The 27,531-nt window shown below is 38.6% G+C and overlaps 4 protein-coding genes across 5 annotated transcripts; 3 read left to right on the top strand and 1 right to left on the bottom strand.

Moving 5' to 3' along the window:
• Positions 1-268: 268 nt before the first annotated feature.
• Positions 269-8,976, top strand: LOC121328758 (exosome component 10-like). The gene is made up of 25 exons (XM_041273797.1): positions 269-428; positions 899-1,035; positions 1,386-1,509; positions 1,667-1,768; positions 1,876-2,041; positions 2,414-2,522; positions 2,615-2,690; positions 3,045-3,155; positions 3,254-3,397; positions 3,491-3,681; positions 3,822-3,978; positions 4,348-4,496; positions 4,933-4,983; positions 5,366-5,477; positions 5,629-5,679; positions 5,957-6,032; positions 6,119-6,228; positions 6,380-6,475; positions 6,772-6,846; positions 7,001-7,106; positions 7,187-7,260; positions 7,697-7,880; positions 8,218-8,285; positions 8,421-8,497; positions 8,597-8,976. The coding sequence occupies exons 1-25, from the start codon at positions 303-305 to the stop codon at positions 8,625-8,627; spliced, it is 2,703 nt and encodes a 900-aa protein (XP_041129731.1). The 5' UTR covers positions 269-302; the 3' UTR covers positions 8,628-8,976.
• Positions 8,977-10,292: 1,316 nt separating this feature from the next.
• On the top strand, positions 10,293-14,589 carry LOC121328760 (spermidine synthase-like). The gene is made up of 8 exons (XM_041273799.1): positions 10,293-10,562; positions 10,968-11,088; positions 11,581-11,673; positions 12,298-12,451; positions 12,600-12,683; positions 12,778-12,923; positions 13,112-13,234; positions 13,350-14,589. Exons 1-8 carry the CDS (start codon positions 10,432-10,434, stop codon positions 13,365-13,367), a joined length of 870 nt encoding a protein of 289 aa, XP_041129733.1. The 5' UTR covers positions 10,293-10,431; the 3' UTR covers positions 13,368-14,589.
• A 33-nt stretch (positions 14,590-14,622) lies between these two features.
• LOC121328761 (caltractin-like) lies at positions 14,623-16,753 on the bottom strand. 2 transcript variants are annotated; one of them, XM_041273801.1, is made up of 5 exons: positions 16,483-16,752; positions 15,845-15,990; positions 15,371-15,496; positions 15,031-15,134; positions 14,623-14,902 (listed from the first exon to the last, which is right to left on the bottom strand). In XM_041273801.1, the coding sequence occupies exons 1-5, from the start codon at positions 16,618-16,620 to the stop codon at positions 14,730-14,732; spliced, it is 687 nt and encodes a 228-aa protein (XP_041129735.1). In that variant the 5' UTR covers positions 16,621-16,752; the 3' UTR covers positions 14,623-14,729. The 2 variants fall into 2 exon arrangements, with proteins under 2 accessions (XP_041129735.1, XP_041129736.1); XM_041273802.1 differs by lacking the exon at positions 15,371-15,496 and having other exon boundaries at positions 16,483-16,753.
• Positions 16,754-19,865: 3,112 nt separating this feature from the next.
• LOC121329357 (somatostatin-1B-like) lies at positions 19,866-21,566 on the top strand. Its single transcript, XM_041274926.1, has 2 exons — positions 19,866-20,204; positions 21,187-21,566. Exons 1-2 carry the CDS (start codon positions 20,100-20,102, stop codon positions 21,415-21,417), a joined length of 336 nt encoding a protein of 111 aa, XP_041130860.1. The 5' UTR covers positions 19,866-20,099; the 3' UTR covers positions 21,418-21,566.
• The last annotated feature ends 5,965 nt before the right edge of the window (positions 21,567-27,531 follow it).

The following is a 27,531-nucleotide window of genomic DNA, read 5'->3' on the forward strand; positions in this document are numbered from 1 at the left end:
TTCACTGCAAACACTATCATAACGCTGACAGCAGCAGGTGAATTTAAAAATTACTGCACACAGATACAAAGAACATGCTTCTGTCTCTTTTTCTTTTCTGTTGCTACAAAGCTGTAATACTTGGTATCAAAACAGAATCAAAGACTAGATTGGGTATGTTAGTATGAGACCGTCACAGATTACTCTACCCTTTTAAAACAAAACGCCGGTTTTCAACAAAAGCAACGCACTGCTCTATTTCTGACCGGATCTAACTCTCGCAGAGAACGCTTCTGCTCTCGCGTTTGTTGCTTAGTATCAACATGGCGGCCTCCAGAGCAGCTGCCGTGGGAGCGAAACAGGAGTCTGTTTCTGTGGAAAATGACGAGACAACAAGTGAAGTGACCGAAGTTTTTCCGGGTTTCAAGGATGCCGATTCCTTTGTGAAGGTTGGTGCCAGCGTTTCGTTTGTCTAGTGTTGTATACAATGGGGAAAGGCCTGCACGAACGTGGGCTTAGGCTGTACCGTGTTTACAGACGGAGGATTTCAAACACGTTGTAAATCGCAAATGCAGCAAATTCGAGAAAACCCCACGAATTATCGGGCGATTTTACCATATCTTTATCATTTATATGACACGGGTCAGTGGAAATTATGTGTATGTGATATATGAAAAACGCAGTGAAGTCATCATAATGTTCGGAGTAGTTACACAGTAGAAAATCCTTTTAACTTACTAAGAAGCCAGAAAGGCTGCTGCCGGTAGTTTAACAAACATCAGGGCCGAAGAAAGAGAATTGTATAGAATCTTCTATATTTTGTTCTAAATTTGTTTTGTGCGGCTAAATGCGGGCATCCGCGGAATGGGCTGTAACATCTACCAGTATAAGTTATGTCTTTCTGTTGTGATTTGTCTAGTATGGTTTGGGGACAGTTGTGGCAGCTACGAAGGCTTCTGCTAATCTACCCCAGGCCGGAGATGAGCATGATTTCTACCGGAGCTTTCCTGGGTTTCAGGGATTTTGCGAGACTCAAGGGGAAAGACTGCTGCAGTGGTAAGCGCATTAACATGGTTCAAAGTACTGAGCTTAGAATCCGTGCGTTTGTGTAGCGTCTACTGTTATATCCTTTGTGTCATTGATCCAGTGTTACAAAAGCATTTTATTTGACTTTTCATTACAGGTGCTAATGTATTGAAAATGTATATTTTCATAGCAAATGGGTTTAGAGACTCTGAAATGAATTATGTTTTCTGTTTAAGCTAGTGTAGTGTGTTAAATAATGTGTTGCATATACAGAAGTTCATAAGCTCCTGTTCTGCACAGCAATATTTGTAATAGCAATACTATTATAGCAAAATCCATGTGGCTCCCTTTCCTGTCTAATCTGACCTGTCTGTTTGCAGTATGAGCAGGATAATGCAGTACCATGGCTGCAGAAGTCACATGAGAGACAGAAACCAGGTGACTGGACTGGAAGACAGGTTTGATTTGCTGGTGGATTCAAATGATGTCATCTTAGAGAAAGTGGTATGTAGATCAATGTTTTTTTTTTTTTTTTCTCCCAGTCCAGTCATATGAGTGATCAAGAGGATTCATGTCTTGATTGTATGAGAGCTAGCTTGACAAGTGCTTATTTCATTGCTATGAGCTCCCTTTCTATGTCTAAATGTTTTGACTGTTTTAGGGTATACTGTTAGACGAGGCCTCCGGGGTGAACAGAAAGCAGCCTATCCTACCAGCTGGTGTTCAGCCTCCGAAAACCATTGTGTCCAGCTGGAACCGCAAGGTTTGTGCATCAAACACGGTCAAATCAAAACCAGCTGATTTTCATCCTGTTTTTACTGATTTGTTTTGCTCACCATGTAAAGCTGACCAGTGTCTTTGTATTCCCAGGGCGGGGCATTAGGCAAAAGAAACAAGTGTGAAACATTTCGTCTTCTGCACGCAAAGAACATCCAGAGACCTCAGATGAAGTTCAGGGAGAGGGTTGACAATGCTAACACACCTTTTGTACCCAAGATCTTTGCTAAACCGAATGCATTAAAACCACTGCCGGTTGGTAAGTTTGGGTTCCAGTGAGGGAGTTATTTATAAGCTAAGTGTCCTACAGATTTGACTCCCTTATACATGGCTGATGAGAAGCTCAGCGTTCATTCAGTTTCTCCCCGATGTCACCCTAATGTCTAAATTTCCCTCACTTTACTGCCATTGCTTCTGGTGTGCAGTTCATAATTGTAGAGAGATTGTCCTGAAATAAACTTTCAGAGCCAGTGGTGTTTAGTTGTAGTGATTCCTTTTTTCGTTCTGTACGTCAGGTCACAAGATAGAGTGTAACTACCAAAGCAAATGCAGCATTGGAGGGGATTCACTTTGCAAATATGTGGGCTGCAGGTCTGTTTCCATACCCTCATGTTGTGTATTGCATTTCCAGTTCTTGCAAACAGAAAATTGCAAAATGCAAGACCTGAAGACCTGGATGTCCCCCCAGCACTGGCTGATTTCATCCATCAACAGAGGTACCAACAACAAGAGGAAGACATGTAAGCCCAACTGCTTTCATAGAGCACTCTTAAATAAAAAACAAAATAAATACCTGCTAACAAGTGTGTTTTCTATTTGTTTTTTTTTGCAGGTTTTCACACCCATATAAGTATGAACTGGACCAGTTTACCCCAGATGAGAAATTGCTTTCCAAACCCGAACCCCAAGTTAGTTCAACCTCCGTCTCGATCTCCTGCCTGCCACTCAGCCGAATGCACACGCCCACACAGCAGACTGTCGCAAGCACTATACCTGCATCTTTCTAAACAAGGGGTTTAGGGGAGCTAATAAAAGCTGAATCTCACAACCAGAATTATGTGAATATAGTAGTTGTTACAGCTGTGTATAATGGTATTTAAAACAGGATTCATTCATCTGGCTTTTTACATATCAGTCCTTACTCTGGTCCCACCGCAGTCTGATACGCGATGGACTACTTTTTGTGTGTGTGTGTGTGTGTGTGTATATACACAGTAACCTTTCTTACGTGTTTTATGGATGTTTTCAATTTGTTTTTTTAGATGTACAAACCTTTGCAAGAGACTGATTGCCACTTTGTAACCACTTTGGAGGAGCTAGTTGAATTAAATGAAAAACTCGCTCACTGTTCTGAGTTTGCAGTGGATTTGGAGGTATGTTAAAATATCTAATCGGCTACCTTAAGAAATCCTTTATTCTTGAAATCCCAGGCATGTTTTGAAATCTGTATCGTTTCCATCGCTTTTTCTAGCACCACTCGTATAGGAGTTTTCTTGGATTAACCTGCCTGATGCAGATTTCTACAAGAGATGAAGATTTCATTATAGACACCTTGGAACTACGCAGCGAGATGTACATTCTCAATGAGACCTTTACTGACCCTTCCATTGTTAAGGTTAGTACAGTGGCATTGCTTACCATCACTCTGTGACTACACTCATAACCGGGCAGCCAACACTGATAATCCAAGTTTCTGTTTTATTTAAAGGTGTTCCATGGTGCAGATTCGGACATTGAGTGGCTACAGAGAGATTTTGGACTGTACGTAGTCAACTTGTTCGATACACACCAAGCTTCACGCCTTCTCAACCTGGGGAGAAATTCGCTTGAACACTTGATGAAACTGTTCTGCAATGTAGAGGCTGACAAGCAGTACCAGCTGGCTGACTGGAGGATAAGGTATGACGTTCTTTTTTTGTTTTTTAGGCTTTCTGACCACATCAGTGTATCATGTTACTAAGTCAGGCAGATGGGTTAATATTGAAGGTCTCTATTACATCGTTCTGTCCTCTTTTTTTTTTTTTGTTTGTTTTTTTAAGACCATTGCCAGAGGAGATGTTAAATTATGCTCGGGATGACACTCATTACCTGCTGTACATTTATGACAAAATGAGAGCCGAGTTGTATGAGAAAGGAAATGCCCAGCCTGCTCTGCTGCAGATGGCCTGGCAAAAGAGCAAAGACGTTAGCTTGAAGGTACTGCTATGTTGTGATTTGTTAGAATTAAACACATGTAAATATTTTGGTTGCTACTTGATGTGTTTATTTGATTCTGAATACAGTAAAAATGATGGTACTCTTTTGTTCTGCGCAGCTATCTGTGGTACTGTAGCTTTAATTGGAAGACCTGCACTGTGACATTGCTGCTCACTGCTTGAGTGAGGCGGTGTTTTCGGATGATCTCCTTCAGATCGGGTTTGGGTTAAGTAAATTTTCTGCATCGCGGTGTGGTCATTTTAATTAACCCCAACCCGATGGGGTCGTATTTCGGGTTGGGGTCTTAATATATACTTGACATTCCCATAATGACAGTTGTGTATGTATGTATTTTTTATTCCTGTAAAGAAATACATCAAGCCCATATTTACGGAGGACTCCTACCAGGACCTGTACAGGAAACAGAAGAAGCCTCTGGACACACAGCAGCTGACGGCGTTCCGGCTGCTCTACGCTTGGAGAGACCAGATATCCCGACAGGAGGATGAAAGCACAGGGTACGGGAATAACAAATGCTGCGTTGCTGCACCTACAGTAGTGGCCGAAGTTTTTGCATCACCCAATAGAACAAACTCCTTTTGCTTCATAAAGACGAATGAAACCTGCTGAATAATGTTACATTAACATATTGAATTACATACCGCTTTATAGTTTTCCATGTACTTAACCAAAAACTGACACATTGAAAATGTGACATTCCGAAATCTGACATGAAATACTGTACCACTATTATGGCTTCCGGTAGACTTTTGCAATGTCATTTGTTTGATTGCATAATGTTACATAAAAAGGTACAAACTATATTCATATAGCTAGTTTTGTTTTTTTTAATCGTCTCAATCTTAAAGTTCTAGGTGAGGCAAAACCTTTGGCCATAACTGTGCAGTTCAAGAATTGATTTTCTTTTTATTTCTTTATTGATTTTTATTTCAGCTATGTCCTGCCCAACCACATGTTGATAAAGATTTCAGAAGAGTTGCCAAAGTAAGTTGGATTATTTATTTTCAATTATTATTTTTTTATGATTTAGTCTCTCAGATCTTATGTTAGTTTAGAACAGAAGGTGGGAAGCACTTTTTTTACACAGTTATAAATGCATGGAATAGCCCACCAGGCTACACTTTCAAATTGGGCCCCACCCCAGTAGGGGGAGAATGATGTGCTAACAAGGGACAAGCCTTAATGGGCCAAATGGCATTTTCTCATTCCCAACCTTTTCTTATGTTCTGCTCCAGTTGATATCCGAAAATCATTTGCTGGAGGGAGAAAAAAAGATACATTAAAATGTCATCTTCACCGAAAAGGTTTTTCAATAACTTAGCCAGATGTAACAGTCGTCTTACGTGTGTTCTGTGTAATTGTTTAGGGAGCCACAAGGCATCATTGCCTGTTGTAATCCAGTCCCGCCGCTGGTTCGACAGCAGGTCAATGAGCTTCACCTCCTTATGCAGCAGGCGAGAGAGATGCCTCTTCTCAAGGTAAGATTGGAATAACAAGCATGGCCAGCTTTTACATTACGAGCGGCAGCATGCATGCAAGTAAGTTGTATTTGAATTGGTGGATGCCTGAAGTTCTCATAACACAACTTGCAATACTTGCTATCTGTGTAACAACCGATGATTCTTGCAGACGGAAGTTCAGACTACTGAAAAGAAGACGGCTACAACTCTCAAAAGAAAGGTTTGTTACATTTTATGATATACTTGAGGCTATAACAAGGGTTTAGGATCAGAAAAGATGTATGGAAATGTGTAATATATACAAAAGGTAGCATTGTATACTTTAGTGTGCATCATATATGAATGTGTTGTATTGGAATATGGGTGGATAAAGGTATTCCAGCAAAGCGAATGGCAGAAACATTGTGAAGTAAAAAGCTGTGTGTTTTGGGCTAACACGGTAATAAATGAGAGCTTGTAAAATATGAATTATGATCTTTCTTTTCCTACCAATGTAGTCGGAGAACCCTTTGTTTGGACCTCATGACAGTTCTCACATTTCTGAAAGTGAAATTCCAAATTCTCATTCCGCTGGTAAGATGGACCCTATTTTATAAAATGATTGTGCATAAAAATCCTGGTTCTTCTGTTTTAGAACAGTTGTACTGTTTTTCTTGCAGCACCCTTGCTGAAGCGAGGCAAACTGTTCTCCGAGGACGAGGAGATGGAAGAAGGAAAGGAGGTTCAAGACTGCAGCCCCCTCATTGCCAGAGCGACCATCACTATCTTTGTAAGGAGCAAATATTGAAGAACTACTGTCCTCTACTGCATATATTTTATCTGTCGTGGAAGAAGGGAAAGTTCATCTCTCAACACGTTAAATGTTATCTGAACACATTTTATTGCAGTTTTCAGTAGTAACACTATTCTTTTTCTTGCAGGATTTTGAATCCGATGTGAAGGAGGAGAACCACCTGACAGTAGCTCAGCAGAAATCTCACTGTATAATGCAGTCTTTTGAAAACCCTTTCAGAATGGTGTGTGGTTTCAATGAATTCAAATAACTTTTTCCCCCATGTTTTTGATATCTGATTATTATGCATGTTACATGGTTATGTTATTTGAAAGTTCAAATTAATTTTTTGAATTGTTATCGCAGCATTACTGGTTCACTTGATGTATCTTTTGGAGTATAATTCTTAAATGTAAAAGGAGTGTTTTCTGTCCTTCCAAACTGTTGAGGCTTGTGTTTTACAGTGTGGTTTCTTTCCCTTATTCTTTCTTATTTAAAGTATTTCTTTACCTGCTAACATGTTCTGTTGTCTCTCCATAGTATTTACCTTCAAAGGAAACTAATATTCACATCTCGCGCAATGCCAAGTACGATCCTTCCTCAAAAGTGTATGAGGTATGTACACATTGCCTGTTAACTTAATGCATCAAATCCAGCTGCTCTGTTTCAAGGAGAAAATCAGTGAAATCTGACTGTTTTCTTTCACACAGCATTTCCTGGACTATACAACTGCAGTGCAATTAAAGGGTTAATTCTTTTTTGCTTTTAGATCAGTAATAGATGGAAGCTCTTAAGCCAGGAGCTGCAGCAAAAGGAAGCCAAAGAAAAAGCAGCAGCCAAGGCGGCCGCAAAAGAAGCAGCACAGAAAGCAGCTGGTAAGAGCCGTTTTCTTTTATTTCTTTTCCGCTGCTGTTTTAAAGTCACACGCGGACGCTGAATTGAGCTTGCATTTCAGATGAGCGGAAGAAGGCACAGGAAGAATACAAGACCGCGGCACAAAGCATAGTGACTGTCAGGCAACAAGCTGCAGTAAGGAAAGATCATCTGTTCTCATTGAGTTCTGTGCTGTGCTGTCAAAAATGTATTGGTAATGTAAAAGCTGCAGTCACTCAATTACCGTGTGTGTGTGTGTGTGTGTGTGTATATATATATATATATATATATATATATATATATATATATATATATATATGTATGTGTATGTGTCTATATATATATAAAATATATATAATATATATATATATATATATATATATATATAATGTGTGTATATGCATTATTAAACTGGACATATATGGCTAAATCTTAGATATACTTAACAAACCTGATCAATGTAATAAAAGTAATAACATTGGAAAGCCTCTCTTTTTAACGGTCATCTGTATCAAATCTGCTTGGACTGTTTTCATTGCTCTCTTTATTTAGTCTGCGTCTCAAGTAGAGTTTTCTTCGCGCTGTGTCGCAGGTTGCAGCTGCAGAGCAGAAAGGGAACAAGAAGAAGAAGGAGAGGAGTGCGAGTGAACCCGGAGCTGGGGCTCCAAAACAAGAGAAGAAACGGCCGAAAGACACAGAGCAGCCAGCAGAGCACGCGCCAGCCACAGACTTCCAGCCATTCGACTACAGCAAGTCTGACTTTAAAGTCTTTGCTGGTATGTTCATGTCATTGGAGTACTGATCAGAATCTCCTAAAATAGCTTGTCTAGTCTTTGTTGTCTGTTTAATACTCTCACAAGATATATGTAATCAAAAACCAGCAGTTTGCCTTTTACTTCTTTAATGATAACCAGCATTTATGAGCATTTCACAAGTTGATGTTTGCAGCAATATTTAAATTCGCCTTCATGCATTATTCAGTTACTAATCTAGAATCAGTTTGCAGTTGCAGTGTTTCATTTCTAGTTATGTACGGTTTAAGTCAGCCAGTGCATCTTTCTAGTCACCACAACCTTTATTAACTCTTGTTTAAACATATTAAATGAATTTCAGGAAGAAAATCGAAGGAGTCTTCGCAGTTTGATCCAGCTAAGCAAGCTCAGGACCCCAAGCAATCCAAGGTAGACCTTTTTTTAAATATTTAAAAGAAACTAAACCTTTCTCATGTGTGTGTGTGTGTGAACAGCATGTGGTCGATGTAGAAATATGTGTTAAGCTTATTGATGCTGTTAATGTTATGTGTTGCCTTTTTTCAGAAAAACTCTAAAGCACACAGAAATAACTCCACTCCAGGAAACAAAAGCATGTCTTATTTGGCTGGCAAGTCAGACAGGTAAACGTTTCTACATCTTTCATCGAACTTTATTTCTTATTGATGGGTTGTGGTGAACGCTAAATAAAAAGTATTTTTGCATGTTTTTTTTTTTTTTAGGGGTTTTAAACATAACTGGCCAAAGAGATGAGACACAAGAAAACTATGAATGGACTTCAAACAACGAATGGACTTGCAAATGACTGTTAACAAACATAAACCCAAACTTTGTTCAGTAATCGAATTTACAGAACATTTCCTGGTTTATTTAAGTTTAAAGTCACTGAATTATTAAAAACTAGTACGTGAAAAGTAATGCCAGGATCAAGTCGTGTTATGAAGCTTATTGTGTTATACCTTTGTGTCAGATTTTTATGCAAAATAAAACGGACACACTATTTGTGATAGTGTTTTGTGTGTGTGTGTGTGCGTGATATGGTAAGAAGTATGTAGTTTCTGCCTGTAAGTTGTTACCAGTATTAATAAAATACTTCTTCATATTCTCTTCTTGCTTTACATGTATGTTGGATTTTCCTAGATTTAGCAACACTGGTCTACACTTGTTTTTCTAAAAATCCACATTTGTTTTCTAAACCTATTCAAAAGCATTGGTTTAGAATTTATCCTGTAGATTAGATTTTTAAGAGGCAGAATCAACACTTCCACTTCAAAATGAATTGGGTGAACAGCTTTGATAGCTAAACACACAATGCAAATGTACTTTAATTCCAATAAGCCTGGAGAGTTCTTCTTAATCACCACTGCAGTTTAATTGATCCAGTTAAAGGTTCTTAGAGCTCTGTATCAAAGTAGTATCATCGTAGTATTCAGAGCTACTGTTTAACCCTTTCGTGTGTGAGATATTGTAGCTGAAAAGTTTTGGAGTCATAATAAATGTATCTCATTGAAATTGTATTTTTTCCCCATTGTTATATATGGGGGCAAAAGACAACCTTAATGGTCTCGTCATGCATTTGCGTCTTCCCTATGCCCCCATACAAACACTAGAACATCTGTACCCATGAGGTCGCCAGTAATGAAAGGGTTAAACGGTCTACTAAACCAATAGACTTTTAAACATGCTTTGAAATGCCAGTTCCAACCAGTACGGGAGGAAGCTCAAAGATCTGTACACCCACTACCACTCTGCCTTGATCTGGGCTTCTGCATAAATATATAACGTGTGGCTGCTTTATTATGGGAGGAAAGCACTCCTACCGAAAATAACTGAACCTTGCGTTTCAAAACAATATACAAGGCTGAACAGCTGGCGGTTAAATGACCAAAAAACATCTATTAAAAGCTTTGGAGACATTGCGTTAAAAATCCATTACACCGCTAATGACAAAATACGAAATGTGGGTTACAATAAGCATTGATACAAAGTGACGAGTCTACTATACGTTTAGTAAGGGTGGAGCCAAAATCACTTCACTCAGTGAGAAAATCGATAACTAAAATTAACTGGTACTCCCTCCTGTAAAAACGAATCATCGAAAGAAAACCTAATTAATAAAGTGGCATTTCAATCCTATATTACATCAAACCGTTTCAATATTTGTTTTTCGCTACTGAGGTGGCAGATGTACGGTATAGCCAAATGTTTGTAAAATATAAAATCTCGACGCTGATTTCAAACACGCCAGACTCACATGGACTCCTGCCGGCTGCGGTCAACCAATCTTGAGACTTCACGTCCTTTACCCGTCTCTGTTTCTGTCTTACTGGCTGTTTTCGGGTCCTATCGCAGTACTGTCTCTTTGCAATTCGCCAGTCTCAATTTGTCAAACCCTCCCATTGAAGTTTGGTTTAACTGCAAAGGGTAGAGTATGCTGATAAAATCAGGCGTGCGTCTTGTGTGTGCGTTGCTGTTTCAGTAAAACGCGTTCAAGCATACAGTTTTTAGCCTTCATTTTTGTTTGCTTTTTTATTTTTTAATTTAGAAAACAGAGATAATGAATAATATAAAAGACGGTTGGTTCACAGAAACATGCACGCTGTGGCCTGGGCAAGCTTTAAGCCTGCAAGTTGAAGAGATTTTATATCAGCAGAAATCGCAATTCCAGGATGTCATGGTTTTTAAAAGGTCAGTAGCTGTATCAAATGCCGGTCTTTTGTACTATAATTAAACACAATAAATGTGAATTTGTCAACCTGAGGAAACATTGGATGAAAAATCTTATTTCACAATATGCCCGCTGGCGTACTCGTTCGCTTTTCTAATAAAAAAAAAAGGATAGAACAGTACTTGCTTTCTTTAGAGCCGACGGGTTGTAATGTTTCTTGGGGTTAATTGTGTTTTTGTTGATCTGATACTATGTGTTTGTTTTGTTTCAACTAATAGCTGCTTGCAAGTGTTTCCAGTTCTTGCAGGCTGAGTCTCAACCATATGGCTTTCATACATGAATTAAAACTGAGTGCAATCAATCGGAAACGCAGGAAGCGGTTCTTTACTACGCTTGCTGCAGTAACATGGTTTTGGTTCTTGCAGTAAAACCTATGGCAATGTTCTGGTATTGGATGGGGTGATCCAATGTACTGAACGAGACGAGTTTTCTTACCAGGAAATGATCGCTAATCTACCTCTCTGCAGCCACCCCAACCCCAAAAAGGTACGCACCGACTGACACACTCTTTTACTGGTTTGTTCTTGTTTTCATAATCGCTCAGCGTTAAACTTTTTCTAGTAGTAACCAAGGTTTTAAAAATGCATTTTCTCAACATGCATTGTGGCCAGTCCCTTTGTTTCACTATGTTAAAATATCTGGGCGGTCAGCACAACTATAGAGCGGTCCGTTCCTCGTTGGTTTAATGTACAGTAGTCAGCGTTAGGGCCAGATCCTTTCGATGCATAATAATTGTGATTAATTCATTTGAAGCCGGTTTAGCTGACGAACAGTGACTTCAATTTCAGTAATGAGTTGCCATGGGGATAAGCTAATTTTAACAGAATACTGCAGGTTGCAATTTTGATCAGTGATGTGTTGGAATTGAATGAATGAGAACCCTCAGCCCTGAATCTTGAAGTACATTGTAGCATTGGAAAAGGTTCGGGGTGTAACGAGGCGAGGAACTCCTTTTCATTCTCACTGGCTCTGTTGTAGGTGCTGATTATTGGTGGTGGCGATGGTGGAGTGCTAAGAGAAGTCGTGAAGCACCCCTTAGTAGAGTCTGTGGTTCAGTGTGAAATTGACGAGGTAAGCAGGGAAAACCTTTCTTTTTCCTGTTGCTGGTATTTATTTTATTTTCTAATCATCCTACCACATATTATATATATATATATATATATATATATATATATATATATATATATATATATATATATATATATATATATATGACCATAGTAACATGGGTTATTATAAGATTGCATTTGCCATTTCATAAGAAGACACTTGAATATTTTCATGTAATTCCTAAGTGTTTCATTTGGGTGTTTCTGTGACTGCAGTTGTGTAAGCCATCTGTTCTACCGCATGGGGAGAGTGGTTTATGCACCCATATGTCTTTATGCTGCCACTGAGTCCTCTGTTTATCTACAGGAATGGGAGGGGGTGATATGGTAAAGTTGCCTGGGTTATTGACAATCAAAGAACGTTGCTATGTTGAGGAGGACAGAAAAGTCCTGCCATGGAAAAATAAAGGATACTTTTATTGGAATGCAGTGGAGGCTTTAATAAACAAATAGAAACCTCTTGCTTTCTTTAGCTGACAGATAACTGAATCAGAATTGCACTGCTCAAAGGAGGGCTTGCGTCTCCATCAGTAAGTAATTGAATTGTGTTGAAGCTTTTCCTGTTTCCCTTTTCTCTTTGTTTCAGGATGTTATTAATGTATCGAAGAAGTACCTTCCCGGCATGGCAAAGGGCTTCTTCAGCCCCAAACTGACCCTCAACGTTGGGGACGGCTTTGAGTTCATGAAGCAGAACCAGGTTGCCTTCGATGTCATTATCACTGATTCCTCTGACCCTGTAGGTAAGAAGTGACTTCTGATCAGCTGTTTATTCAAACTGCATGTGCTAGCGTAATGGAGCTATTGCATTAGTTTTTTGTAAGCCTGAGGCGACAGGGTTTTTCCCTCCAAGGTGATTTTTGTTTTTAATTTTATTATTTCCAATTCTAGGTCCTGCTGAAAGCCTCTTCAAAGAGTCCTATTATCAGCTAATGAAGACGGCCTTGCGCGACGGTGGCATTCTCTGTTGCCAAGGTAAGAATGGCAACCTTACAAAGAGGGGGGCTTCCTAAAGGAATGCAATTGCTGTTGTGATCCAGTTCTATTACAATTGTTCTAAATTCTGCAGGAGAATGTCAGTGGCTGCATTTGGAACTGATTAAAGAGATGAGGACCTTCTGCAAGTCACTCTTCCCCGTGGTTGATTATGCATACTGTACTATCCCTACGTACCCTAGTGGGCAGATTGGCTTCATGCTCTGCAGTAAGAACACAGTAAGCAACAGTTACCAAGATCAATTCCATTTGCAAAAAAAAAGTTCACCATTCATATCATTTTCTGGTAGGTATGTCCTACTTGGGTTCTCTGAATATTAAGATTACCTACAACAAGGTGATGTTTATACCATTTAAGGTACCAGACACTATATTGAATTGCCCGTCATTTTATATTTTTGCTTTAGGAAACAAACTTCCGTGAGCCTGTGCGAAAACTGACCAATGAAGAAGTGGAGAGTATGAACCTTAAATATTACAATTATGAGATACACCGGGCTGCTTTTATTCTACCAGAATTCGCCAGGAAGGTAAAGCGTGAATGATGAATTGGAAACTGCCTGTTTAACGTAAAATGTGGTCGTTGTGTATGAATATATATATATATATATCTTTATATATATATATTTTTTTTTTTTCTTCCAGGTACTCAGTGAAGCATAAAGCGTTCTGGAGATGTCCTAGATTCCTACCATGGCCTTCAGTCTTGACAGAAAGAAACCGCTCCACAGTCACTCAAAACCCGCTCCCTCTCTGGGACTTAACCCTTACCGGACCAAGACAGGACCACTGGGGAAGGAGGAGAAGAGAAACCTCGAGCAATTCTGTGGTTTTGAACCACAAGTCTTACGTGCTCATTGCTACACCTTTTAAGGGCTGTAGCTGCATGAAAAGGGATGAGTGTTTGCAAAGTACTAGGATTGCATTTTTTTTTTTTTCTGTTGTCATTTTCAAGAGTTTTCATTATGGCATTTGACTCTCTTTAATATTGCTGTAACAGAGAAAGCTTTGCAGTTTGTCCAGAGTGTGCAGATGACATTTATAGTAAACCAAGTAGTTTTACACATTATGTTGCATCAAACATGTACTCACTTCTTCATAAAGTAGTGTGCACTTTTGCATTATAAATGAATGCTAGTTACATGCCAAGCTTTCCCCTAGAGCCGTCATTCCCTTATTTATTGGAGCGGGTTACCAATACTGCTGTAACACAAACTCATCATGGTTGTAGATTAATTCAGTGTCTAAGAGACAGGCCTTGACATGGTTAGTCACTGGAAACAAAGTCTTTGCTCAAACAGGTCTGATGGCAAATCTTCATCGCTTGTACAAACAGAGTGATTACTTGCTTACCAAGCATGCAAATGTGCAGAATCAATCTGTTTAGTTGGCAGTCTTCAATAGTGTTTAGCACAGAAGCACTATTTCCTCTTCTGCCTTATTAAAACATGTTTAAAATGTGTGTTTATTTCACAAGAGGGCATATGCTTGAACTGAGCATTGTTCTGTCACTGGCAGATGTCTAATGCACTTTAAGCAGTGTTGGACAATTTTTCTGGATGACCCCAAATCTCCCTTCGGATTGTATAGTACCTATGCAGTCAATGTGCAGGACAGGCATTTACTTTTCAGTGTCCCCGGAGAATACGGTGACCGTTCAAAATCCCATGGGACCTCTAGCTACTGTCAGTAGCAATGGCATTCTTTACCTTGGGGTGCAGAACTATAGTCTGAACAAATCTATCAAAGTATATATAGCTAGAATGCAACTCTTTGTTAAAGGTTGTAATGCTTTCTGAACTGAACTACATGTAAACTTGTATGTGATTCACTTGGACCTGTAAGCATTCACATTGTCCAAGTTACTCTTGTAAACACCTGTAATTATGTTTTCAAATAAAATAACAAAAAAATGTGGTCGTGCTTAAAATTCCTGTTTTATACCCTTGTTTGAAGTGCAGCAGTTAACTCGACGAACATTTTTGTGAATGAACCGGGCTGATTCTGTTCAGACGGTACAATACTTCAGAACAGATTGGTCTTTAACATGACTTTTGTAAATTCCTCGCGGTCCACAGCACCATCTCCGTTTGTGTCCGCTTCTGCGATCATCTCTCGCAGCTTCTGATGTGAGAAATGAATGCCCGCTAACTGACAGGCTTTTTTCAGATTATCAAATGTTACTTTCCCATCGTTATCTGTAATAAAAAAGTGTATATTTTTAGTACAACAATTAGTAGTTGTATGGTATTATTAGCATCTAAGCATGTTATATTGCCCAAGTTAATGATGTGAAATTATACTAGCCCTTTGTTTACCATCTTACCACAGTCTAAATACTTGAATCCTTGTTCAATTTCTTCACAGATGTCTCTTCCATCTCCCTCAAACTCAACGACAAGTTCCAGAAAATCACTGAAGCTGACTTTTCTGAAAAGCACAATACAATAGTTAGTTGTCATCACATCAATAACTACAAGCTAAAATACATGCCTATATAACTGGGAATGCAAAGAAACTGGACCGTCAAGAAAGTCTGCGTTGTGAACAAAAGGCTAGAAAAATAATAAACGTTTTTTCGTGTAACTACAGTACATGACACTGGATGCTGCACATTTATTAAGGAAACCGATGCATTTATAAAACAAGGTCATTCATATACGTACGATGTGTTTTGGACATTGCCTGCGTCCGGGTGACCCAAGATCTTCAGAGTCCTTCTCATCCGCTGATAATCTGCAGTAAACCCGAGAATCCGCAGCACTTTCCTAGCCTCTGTCTCATTGATATACCTGGAAAATAAAACATGCGCCATGCTCCAGTTTTGGAAGTTGCTGAAAGCGTGTTATGTAATCTAACTTGCTTTCTTTTGTAGAATACAAGACAATGCATACGAGGTAAACAGTGCGGATTATTCATTGAGAAACAGGACACCACGGACCTGATTGGCATTAAGTGTGAACCGGTATTTTAATTATCGCACTTGAACCAGTAGAACATCTACTGGCGCCAGTCTTGAGGCTGTTAATACCAGTACAACTTCTACTGCCGATTAGAAGAGCAGCGGAATCACCTGCCTTAGTGCCAGTAAAAACCCTACTGGTAGCACTATCTGCTTTTAATTATAGTCCTTTTCTTACCCAGTCTTTTCATTGTCCGTAAGATTGAAGACCATCTTCAGATCTTGAATCTCCTGTCTTGAGAGTTTCTGTGAAGCCCTGTCTGATACATGCACTCCGTTCACCTGGGTCTTCTCTTCCTTCCATCCTTGCAGAACTTGTAAAAGCTAAGGTGTGGGCGAGAGAAAGTTCTCAAACAATGGAACAGGGGATCATATGTTATTACGGAACAGGTTTGTTAAGTTCTGCCCCACACAAGCTTCGAATGGGGATGGTACGACAGGACACGCAAAAAAGCTACAGCTAAACTCTCGGGCAATACTATCTCTGGACACCAGTAATACTTCATTACTATACATGTAAATACCGTTACGCGTGTCTGATTGCATTATTTTTAAAGGTACACAACACTATTAATTCATAGTATAATGAAACTGATTAATTTTCATGAGAGCCACAGAAATGGCGTTTTGCTAATCGTCATTGGAAATAGAAACAGAAAAACAAAACAGTAATAATTGTTTATAGGACTGAAGAAATGCAACGTGTTTTTAAACAGACAGACATACAGAAAATGGGTATGTTGCTGAATTTGAGAAATTGTAAAAAGTTAAATAAATACATAAGTAAATAATATAGCAGTACTTTGCAAGGGTTACCTTTTGCCCCAGCACGGGCGGCGGAGGCACGTAGAGAGGTGTAATTGCATCCGGGGCCACGACTTTCGTGCCTGCAGCTTTTGCAGTCTTTTTACTTATTCTCTTCCTTTCCTTCGCCTTTTTCTTGGTCCCTGGCATCGCTGTGCAGGCTATTTTTTATATTTATTTTCCCTGTTGATTCTAGACTCGTAACCTGCAGCCGACTAGACAGAAGCACATTTTGTGCCCTGTTGTTTTGACTTGTAGCCAATGGCAACGATAGAAAAAGGACACAGCTTACCACCAGAGGGCACCAAAGACACGTCAGCGTTAAGCGCTGCGCAGGTATATTTTTCATCTGTAAATTCAGTGGCAGGTTCTAAGTGCCCCGACTCATAGGGTTTAGCGGAATTTAATTTAGCATTTTTGTCATTGGTCTAATATAATAGTTTTTGACAAGATGTTAAATCAGTGTCCTATTGGAAGTGACTCTGCATATAATGCACAGTTCCCAGCCTGCCTCTGTAAAGCGCTTTGTGATGGTGGTCCACTATGAAAGGCGCTATATAAAGATATCACTATGTATGCAGGTCAACCACACGAAGTGTTTTAAAAAAAAAAAGTACCCTAGATCAAATAATAAATCCAATAAAGGCTATATAAATAAATGTGCATGTATTATTGTTATTATTATAATAATAATACATTGGTGTAGTCACTTAGCTAGACAGTTCATTTGGGAATGGGGGTTCGTAGCGGAGATCTGATAATAGGAAAACACCAAACATTTTAATAGCAAAGACTGAACTAAATACCTTTCCATTAATATTTAAATGACCCGAACCCGAACCCAAACCCTAACCTGAACCTTATTTTTCCCCTTTTTAATTACATTTTCTTTATTGATTTTTTAAATGAATTTGAATAATAACGGAAGTTTAATTAAACTGTGTCACCAGCTCAAGAAAATAAATACTGAATAATATACTTAAGTACAGAATAAGAACTACAGGGCATAGCCACAAAAACAAAAACAACAACAACAACAACAAAAAACCTCCCCCTGATTACATTCAATACCCTTATACAAGTTTACTACAATAGAAGCATAGTGAAAGCATAATAACAACCATTGTAAACTATGGTAAATGCATAGCATAACCACGAGAAAGCATGGGACACTGTGGAATTACTGAGCACATGTAGTAAATCCGCACCTGGGAAGTATTGGGACAGAGGAATATATAAAGAGCAATAGGAGGTGAGCATTGGCAGGCCAGCTTACATCTCAGACCCCTCGTTTACTAAATGTCGTGGTACTCCTGGAGATATCACTGTCCCCTTTTCAAAAACAGGCATTGTGTTAAGATGCTTTGAACAGACGTTATTCAAGTAAATCCAGGTTAGACGTTAGTCCCCATGTTAATAGAGATGTGAATACACATTGATTTAACTTATATGAACTGGAATAAGGGAGTGTACAAAAATGACATATTTACCAGCTTCTAAATGGATATTTGGACAGCTGCAGGCGACTGAGAATATCATCCAAAACGACTAGCTAAGAGCAGCGGATATGGTCCTGCAGGTCTCCTTACTCTAATGCCGACGTCATTGTCGTGTTTTTAAACCCCCGCAGAGGAAAAGGGAAATGCGGGGACTGAGCGCAGAGTCGTGTTTTTAAAAAAAGGGAAATTTTTTTTTAAAAAAAGGGAAATGCGGGCAGGCTCGCCGCGCAGAGAGAAGTTTTTTTTTAGATTGCTGGTAATTTTTTTAACCAAATGTCATGCTGAAGTTGAGTTATCGCCATGGGCGTATATAAAGTTTTCATATTAAATTGTTGTTTGTAGTTGCTCGGCTAGCAGACTAACGGGTCCGCATTTCAGACTGCTGTAGTTTAGAAAATGCTTTTTAACATAAAATAATGCATTGTAGAGGTCGTCAGCATTTATTGAATACAAGTGTCACATTTTTAGCATCAGCAAGCGTTAGAAAACACTTTTAAATGCTATCGTGGTATATTCTCAAATCAGTTAAATTCCTGCATCGTTCGGTTGAACGGAACATTGGAAACACCTGCCGTAGCGCTGTCAACAAACAAACAAACAAACAAACAAAAAACATAATGGCCAATCGCTTTGGGTTCTGAATAATAATAAAAAAATCTAACAGAAATTATTGACAGCAATAATAATAATAATAATAATAATAATAATAATAATAATAATAATAATAATAATAATAATAATACCCAGTGATAACGTTCACTATTGCATACAAGAACTAAGTAATTCTTGTAATCCCAATTGATTATTATGTGTGACAGACAGACATCCCCATATATCCTCAACATACATACATACATACATACATACATACATACATACGTATGAACGTAGGGATTTGATCCCTACAGGGGATAATAAATAATAAGCTTACAAAAACCTGATGTTTAAAAAAACATAGCGCGGTTGATCTCTGATAATGAGAAATAGTGCATTGATTATACGCAGCTTGGCTTTCGATTTCTTTTGATGCCCTTACCAACAATTAGTGCGCAGAAATATCTTTATCTGTAACTTTAGGGTTATTGATTCAAGTCATGCTTTTACCAAGAAGTGACACATGACATGCGCAACAGGTTGTATCTCAACTGCACACGGACACACGCTCAAGCATAGGCAGCTCATCCGAGCTCTTATGTTTTTGGAGAGCATTATTTACATATAGAGTGATTTCAAGTGTATACTTTACATAAAATGAATACAAGAACATTAATCCAATAAGGTAAACCAGAACTTGAATGTATTTAACTACGGGACGGTTTCTATGCAAGCTTGTACAATCATACAGCCAGCTGTTTTGTGTCTTAAGTTCCTATCCTTCTGTTTTATGTCGTGGTCTGCAGCCGGATGATTGTGTTGTACTGGGTGTGCAAGTGCCAGACGGTTCGATCCATCGACGCCAGCGTTTGCTTTAAAAGCGCACACCATACTGTGCTCTGTATGAGAAACAGAACTGTGTCACTGTGCTGTATAGCACTCTAGGACTGTATCACAACGGCAACAAAAATATCTCCTTTTAATATTGTTTTAGCTTCCCTTTTTGGGGAAAATAACAAATGCGATCATTTCTTGGTTCAGACAAGCAAAACCTTTGAGATCTCCAATGTTAGGTGACAAATGTTACATACAGAGTTAACACATCATTGCGTTTGCACTTGTTAACCTTTTTTGTCATTGCAACTTGTGACAAGGCAATCCCCAAACCTTTTGTTTTGCAATGACGGGAGAGGTACTCTTTTATATCAACTTGCCCTGATGAAATAGCTTGCTCCTAACCTCTGAGTGGATGTCTTTTGCAGTATTGTATTTAGTGTAGTATCCCCTGCTGGGTCAAGCTGGCTCCACTTGTGATGAAAATGATCAAGTGAAAGGGAAGGAAGGGGTTAATCTCGTCCACAGGCGTAATGTGGGTTTGAGCCACGCTTCGTGTCGCCTCTGCGTCAGTGCCAGCCTTGGTGAGCGGGTATATATAAAAGGGGCTAGAGTAGAGCAGAGGAAAGCCCTCATTGTGGAAGACAGCAGCAACACCTTGTAGAGCCTCAGCCTGCATTGATCTCCTTCGCATCACTCAGTATGCAGCTCCGAGCCAGCCTGGTGTCCCTAATGCTTGTGGTGTACAGCCTGAGAGTTGTAGCAGTCCTGCCTGGTGAGGAGAGGCTCTCTGTGCACACTAACAGGGTGAGTAGGGGACAGGGGAACAGGGGACACCTGCCAGCAAGAGACATATTGTCTGTAAAGGATTTGTAAACAGATGACTAGTCATATTTATTTAGTTTTGCAATAGGGTTTCATTTATGGTTATTATAGTTTTTTTTATATACATAATGTGTATGGATGACTGTATATCATATTTCTTTACTTGAGGTTTCATTGTTTGGGGGGGGGGGGGTAAATTAATTATTTAAATAAAAATGTGGTTTATCACTGGTTATTTTGTTATACAGCAATGGGTTTGCAGGGATAGACAGTTGATAAGAAGCAGAGAAGCAATTTCATTACATTACATTTTTCACATCATTACATTTTTTTCCACTGCAAAAAATGAGTAATTTTCTGTTGCAAAAAGTTTGAACATTATTTACGATTCGGGCAAGATAGTTTGATATGATTATTCTTTTACCAATATTTTACTACTCAAGATAACTTTTTGATGTTCCGACTGTTAAATTAGGGTTATGCAAGGTTATATATATTTTTTTCTAACAAGAGGAGTACAGGAATAAAATAATGAATGCAAATAATTGTAACATTAATTAGACTTTGCAGACTAGAATTTGAGACCCTCTTGTTCCATCAGAAACTATTGCTTTATCAGAAATGTAGCTTAATTCAATTTTTTAATATTGCAATAGGTTTACATGTCTGTGTATTATAAATCCCTATAAAAGTGGTACCAAATGGAATTTCCATGTGTCTTTATTATTCCTTTTTGGATTGTAATATACAAATAATTGTGCAGTTTGGCTCTTGGAGAATAAAACAAATACAGATACGAGAAAATAAATCTGGACACATGCTTTGCACCAGTTTTTCACGCAATCAACGGAGTACCTGTAGAAATACTAGAAGAGATGTCAGTAAGAAAGTATTTTTCTATTGTTGCATGTGTCTAGGCTTGTCCCATCTCTCTGTTCACCCATCTGTTCCACTGCACACACAGGAGCTGAGAAAAGAGCGGAAGGAGGTCTTTCTCAAGTTGCTATCGGGCTTGTTGGATGGAGCGGATAGTTCAGAAGTGCTGGGGGGGGACGTGACCCCCATGGACCTCAAGGAGCCCCTGGAGTCCCGTCTTGAGGAGCGGGCCATCTATAACCGTCTCTCACAGCTACCCCAGAGAGCTCGCAAAGCCCCCTGTAAAAACTTCTTCTGGAAAACCTTCACGTCCTGCTAACACCCAGACACCCCCCTCCCAGCCTCCAGCACCAGACCTGTGACACAATGAACTGAACTCACACTGTAAATAACATGAAAAAAAACAAAAAAACCTGTGGACTTCATTCACAGTCTGTTTGATTATTATTACATCCAAAATAAAGCATGATTAAGAGATTTGTCTTCCATGTGTTTCCATTCCTTAACATGCCCACAACTAGACTTGCTAGTGTACAGTAGTGCGAGTTCACTTGGTCTGAATTCTTTTGAAATTCTAGGGGGTTCTATCTTGCATTAAGAACCCTTTCTAATATTCCATATGTAGTGATCTCGGTTCCTGCAGGCAGGCGCATCACACAGGGTGAGGCAATCCACACACAGGCGGAGGGCGGGCGTGACCTCTCGCACTAAAGCTTAGCGTCGATACCGCTGTAAAAAAGAGCTGGCTCCTTTGCAAGGAGTGTATATCGGGCTTATGTCTTTGTATGTGATTACATCACCTACCAGCCCTGCTGCTCCTTTCCCCCCGTGCACGCTACACATAGAATGCTAGCACTAGATATTAGAGGGGTTACAGTCCACTAGGTTTACCAGTGCAGCTGTGAAATGTTATTCAGATCATTATATAAGGGTGGAACCATCGTCTAGGTAAAGCTTCTGGTTAAGAAACAATATTAGCAGCTTGGCTGTGCATAAAAATAGATGGACTACAAATTACAACAGAGATGTTGACTAGTTGGCCACTGTATTTAAAGTTATTACGGTGAAAGGGTGCAGTTATGAGGGATCTAATGTAAGAATCCTTTCAATCAAACATGTCAAACACCAAGCCCTCTGTGGTTTATACTTAGTTCTTATTTCAGAAGACCATCTATAACTGCAGGTGTCTCTGGAGTAGTATGCTTTAAAGCTGACCCTGTGTTTGAGTGTAAGCACCAGAAACAATCTGTACCCAGCGCGGGTCAAGCTGGCCGGCTTTTAAGGGCTGTTATTCTCTGAACCAGAAAGTGCTCCAAACAGATTAATTTTTTCACATGCTGACAAATCTAAGTGACAGCTGATCTACCAATGATGGCTTGAGGCTACTGGGGACGTGCGTGTCTGTTCAGTGTCCCTGAAACAAGAACAGGTTTGACAGTTAAATGTATCTCTGTGCACTAACAACTGCCTGCCTGCCTGCCTGTCCTCATCTCTCTGAACTGTGGTCTCATAATTACAGTGCAGGGCTTCCAGCTCACCAATATGACTACTTACCTATCCATAAGACACTCATTTTACCTAGAATGATCGGTTATAGAACAATATCTTGGAATTAGAATTGCTATACCATTAATCAATGCCATAGCAATATTATAATAGCAGCCTGAGTTAATACAATTAAAAGTCACTCCTAAGAGTAAGCAAAGTAGAACACGTTTTCTTACTAATTCTAATTTCTAAGCCCATTTCAATTATTCAGAAAAAGGGTATGAGGGGGAAAAAAAAACCAGAGCAAATATAGACTTATTTTTATTTGTGATTCATCACTGATAATGTGTTAAAATAATCAAATCAATAAAAACGGCTCCTCTTTACCTTTATTATTGAATTTTTTTTTTCTTCCTAAAATTTCAACAGCTAAAAAGTTAATTGAATTGTGCCACAAATGTGCTCAAATACACAGTGCTTGAACATTGGCTTGAGACCTTAATCTTGATCAGGCACAAGTACAATACTTTAGCCATTGCCTCTTAAGGAGACAGAAGAAGTTAGCAATAGGGTATACCTAGGCCATAAAAAAGTTACACAAAATACAATAATACATGGTGGTGGTTGTCATAGCAATTTTATAATGAATCAGGTTTTGCTAGCAAGGACGTACACATCGGCAGTTCTGCTATCAATCTGTTATTCTGCATTTGTTAGGGTTTCAGATTTGTCTGTTCTGTGTCCTTTTATGTCTGTGCCTTTATTTCTTGCTTTAATAATTTGCGACTGACGCACAGGAAATCAAATCAACATTACACGTCAGAAATCAAACTGCTTTTCACTTGTTTGCGGCCTGTTCGTGACAATTGTTATACCTTGATTCATTTCCGATGCTTGTGCGCAAAAGCCAGCAACACCGCACTGTAGCAGCCTGCTTGACTCTTTGAAAATATGAAACAGTTTCTCAACTGAAGGCTTTGGTCCCTGACTTTTTTTGGTTACGTGTGAAAAATGCTATTTGCGTTTAAGAGTGTTTGCTTTGCTCCTAAGTAGGATTTGCAGACGCATGCTAGGCCCGATGCAATAAAGGATTGTGGATTTAGGTTTCAGAATGCTCAGGCCTTGTTTCCTCTCAGGTAGATTAACAGGAACGTGAAATAATAGGCTACACATAGAATTACAGTGTGTTGCATTATTATAATATACACTGGCGATATCATTACTCAAACACAATTTTCCAAAGCAACACTCTCTAAACTTTGTCATACAGTCAAGGCTTGGAAACATGACTTTCCATAACTCTAAAGTTTCACAATCCTCCATAAAATAAAACAGTGTAGTAAATTACATCAGGAACATAACAAATATTAAAAAAAACAACGCGCTCCAGGAGCAGTTTATTAAATCGACACAGTGTCTATTTAATTTATATAAAGAGGGATATTTCAAAATCGTCAAAAGGGTTTTAAAAAATATCGCAGTGCAGAAATGTCCCTGCAGAGTATAACATATTCTAATGGATCTGGTCGTTTTTGTGTAGCTGGTATTCCAGATAATTCATGGTGACAGTGTTTAGTTGTGCTTTAATTGCAATGTAAATGCATAGTAGTAATTACATTTGATTACAAAATACATTAACGACTGCCTAACATTAGCGTTAGCACTGTATTATCTACCTTTGTAAAAGCAAGGCAGCCATAAAGAAAGGAGGCATGAAAGGGCACATGCTGAAATGTTGCTGTCCTGAAGTCTAAGGCATCCCACACTGAATGCTTTCTCCTTCAATATAATTATTACCTTACACCGTGGTATTTGTCTTGCATTTAAAAAATGTTATAATCACCGTGATTTGGGGATTATTTAATGACCCTCTAACATTAAATCCATTTGGATCTTTTTACTACAGCCTGTGACAGCATCCATTTAAGACAATACATAGAAGAAATATATTTGAGAGATCAAAGGGCCCTTTTAACTTAAACTGATGCAGAACTTGTGCGGTCTGTTTGGCGTTTGTAACAACTAGATCCTTATTTCTTTCAAACTGTACTGATGGAGGCAGTGGCAATCCTAGGCTGCCCTTTTCCACTATTCAGCATATACTAGAGCCAGCCAGCCTTTCAAAAGAAAATTGGCAATATTAGATTTCAAATTGTGTGTTCACCCACTGTTGCTGTTTTAATTATTGATCCTCCTGCTTTCGCTGGTACTGTTTTAACTTTCTGAATTAGCTGCCAAATTAAAACCCACCACCTGTTCTTCAGACACTATTCCCACTTCCTTATTCAAATCTTGTTTCTCAGCCATGTGTCTCTTTGTTATTAACATTATGAATGAATCATGAGATCTGGAATTGTTCCCTCACCCCTCAAAATGCTGCTGTTACTCCTTTATTAAAAATAAAAATAATAATAATAACAATTTGGGATGTGCTGTGCAACTACAGGCCAATTTCAAATGTACCTTTTCTGGCAAAAATATTAGAACGGGTGATAGCATGTCATGTAAAGACTAATGAGCTCTATGAACCTTTTCAGTCTGGTTTTAGAGCTTTACACAGCATGGAAGTGTAACAATGTAACAAATGGAGTCAAACTACTATAGGGGTGTGCACAGTTGCAGTAGGTGCAATGCTCAGTATTAGCAACCATGCAGTAATCCAACCGCACCAGCTCTAGAAAAGAGCACCTGTTTCCCAATTCTTGCCCTAGTTTAACAGCACAGGTTAGTTTATTGGGAAAGAGCAACGCATGAACCACAAGAAAAGCAGAGGACAAGCAAAAAGAAAGGTGAATGTTTTTATTTCTAAGATAAAATATGCTTTTTCCATTTACAGCCATAGACTATATCAAATGGATCAGTTTCCAGGGCTTCGTAAAAAACCGAGGCATATTAGTTAACATCAGCTACACAAATTAGACACCGTCGTTCACAAGTCAACATCACAGGCATGGCTGACATTCTGCCAGGTCAAACTTAGGTTTCAAGTTATAGCTGGCAGTGTTTATGACTGCTTGTTATTTACTATTCAACCTCCAAATTTATGTTACATGGCAAGCCAACAGAGAAAATTGGTACTTTACCAGAATTTTTACATGAGCAACAGCATTTATGATTTATGATATAAAAAAAAAAAAAAAAACGAGGACACGACCTCAGTGTCTTCTTAGCTGGTTACTGCCATGATCACAGCTTGTAAAGCACTGAAGAACACCTAAGCAGAATAAAACAAACCAGATTTAGTTACATCGGTGAATTGGAGATGTGGTTGAGGACTCGGTCAAAGGAAATGTATTCAAGTCAAAATAAATCGGAGCTTCAGCTAAACAGGATGCAAAACCTAACGAGTCCTCAATCTCACCTCCAGTGGTGTTCAGATACCAAGCACCAGGCACGTATTCTACTGGCTAAAGAATCCATTCTCACAGCTGTCAAGGAAACAAACTGGATTTTCAAGTTACAGGCTTAATAATAACATCCATTATCCTCCCTGCTCTTCTCCTTCTCCTGCATAAAATTAGACTAATTGATTAATGCGATTTTCTTACATACATTCAGACATACTTTAAAAACATATCAATACAAATAATAATAATAATAATAATAATAATAATAATAATAATAATAATAATAATAATAATAATAATAATAATAAAATCTTAAAACATTATAAATACAAAATAAAGTGCAAAGAAATCTTAACCCTGTTACAGGAGTGACATTTATGCAGAAAGGACTATGGGACTATAAGGTTTGCCTTGACTAGCTGTCCATCCTTATGTAAATAGAGGCAGCGACAGTGATTCCTGGATCAGAGTTCAGTAAGTGTTGGTTCACATTGATCATTTGGTAACACTTTTCATTATGTGTCTAATGTTTTGTATTGACATAGTACTTACTTAGTGAATACATTTGTACTTACACAATCTTATCATGCATAGTTACAATTAATGTTTTTGCATGATTTAAACCTAACCCTAACCCTATCCCTAACCCTAAAACTAAACTTAACCCTAACCCTAACCTTAAACCTAAACCTAAACTTAACCCTAACCCCCTAACCGTAAATATTTACACATTACGTACCTTGTAACTATGCATAATAACATTTTAACTATGTGTAAGTACACATGTATTTACTAAGTAACTATTATGTGAATACACAGTAATTAGAGTCTCTAAATGTAAAGCATAACCATTTTGGCGCAAGGTTTTAATGTTAAAAAGATGTTTTGTAGGTAAGCTAAAAACTGTATGAATATCTGAACATGATCTGTGCTATCTGACATCTCAATTAAGTAACCCCCACCCTCAAAAACAAAACAATCAATACTGACATCAGTATTCATTTGGTACTGTTTGGTCTAGCATCTATATCTGGGCAATTATTGTGCACTGTGTCTCTGAGCCTCTCAACTACTGACCGTCCTCGACGTTTGATGTTTCTGAGTTTTATTTAGTATGGTACCAAAAAGATTTAGGTCTTAAAAAAACCAAACTTTTCCACTTGTACTATGTCCTTGAGCAGTACAGCGTTACAGGAACATCAAAGCCTGCTTCTGTAACTAAAGGGTTTCATTAATTTGCTTTTGATCAAAAAAAAAAAAAAAAAAAAGCAAATTGATGACGCAGAATTTCTTTTTTTCTGGGGGGGACAAAAATGCAATCGAGTTTTACAAATTGAAGACTTCAAAGGTCGATCCTTTGCAAAGACACGAGTCAAGTAGAATTTTTTTTGATGAGGGGGAGCAAGGGGCCCATGTAAGACTGCGATATTGCAGGGGATGATCAGAATGCCAAACTGCTTTCCAGGATCGTGCTCCAATGGGTTGCTTGCATTTTAAGGGGATGCCCAAAAAAATAACTTTCTTACCCCTTAACATCAATTACACTTTAGTTAGTGAATAATAAATTAGCTTTAAAAGCCATTTTCATTTTTTATTAT

Source organism: Polyodon spathula, chromosome 16, assembly GCF_017654505.1.
Source record: "Polyodon spathula isolate WHYD16114869_AA chromosome 16, ASM1765450v1, whole genome shotgun sequence".
NCBI classification, from domain to species: domain Eukaryota; kingdom Metazoa; phylum Chordata; class Actinopteri; order Acipenseriformes; family Polyodontidae; genus Polyodon; species Polyodon spathula.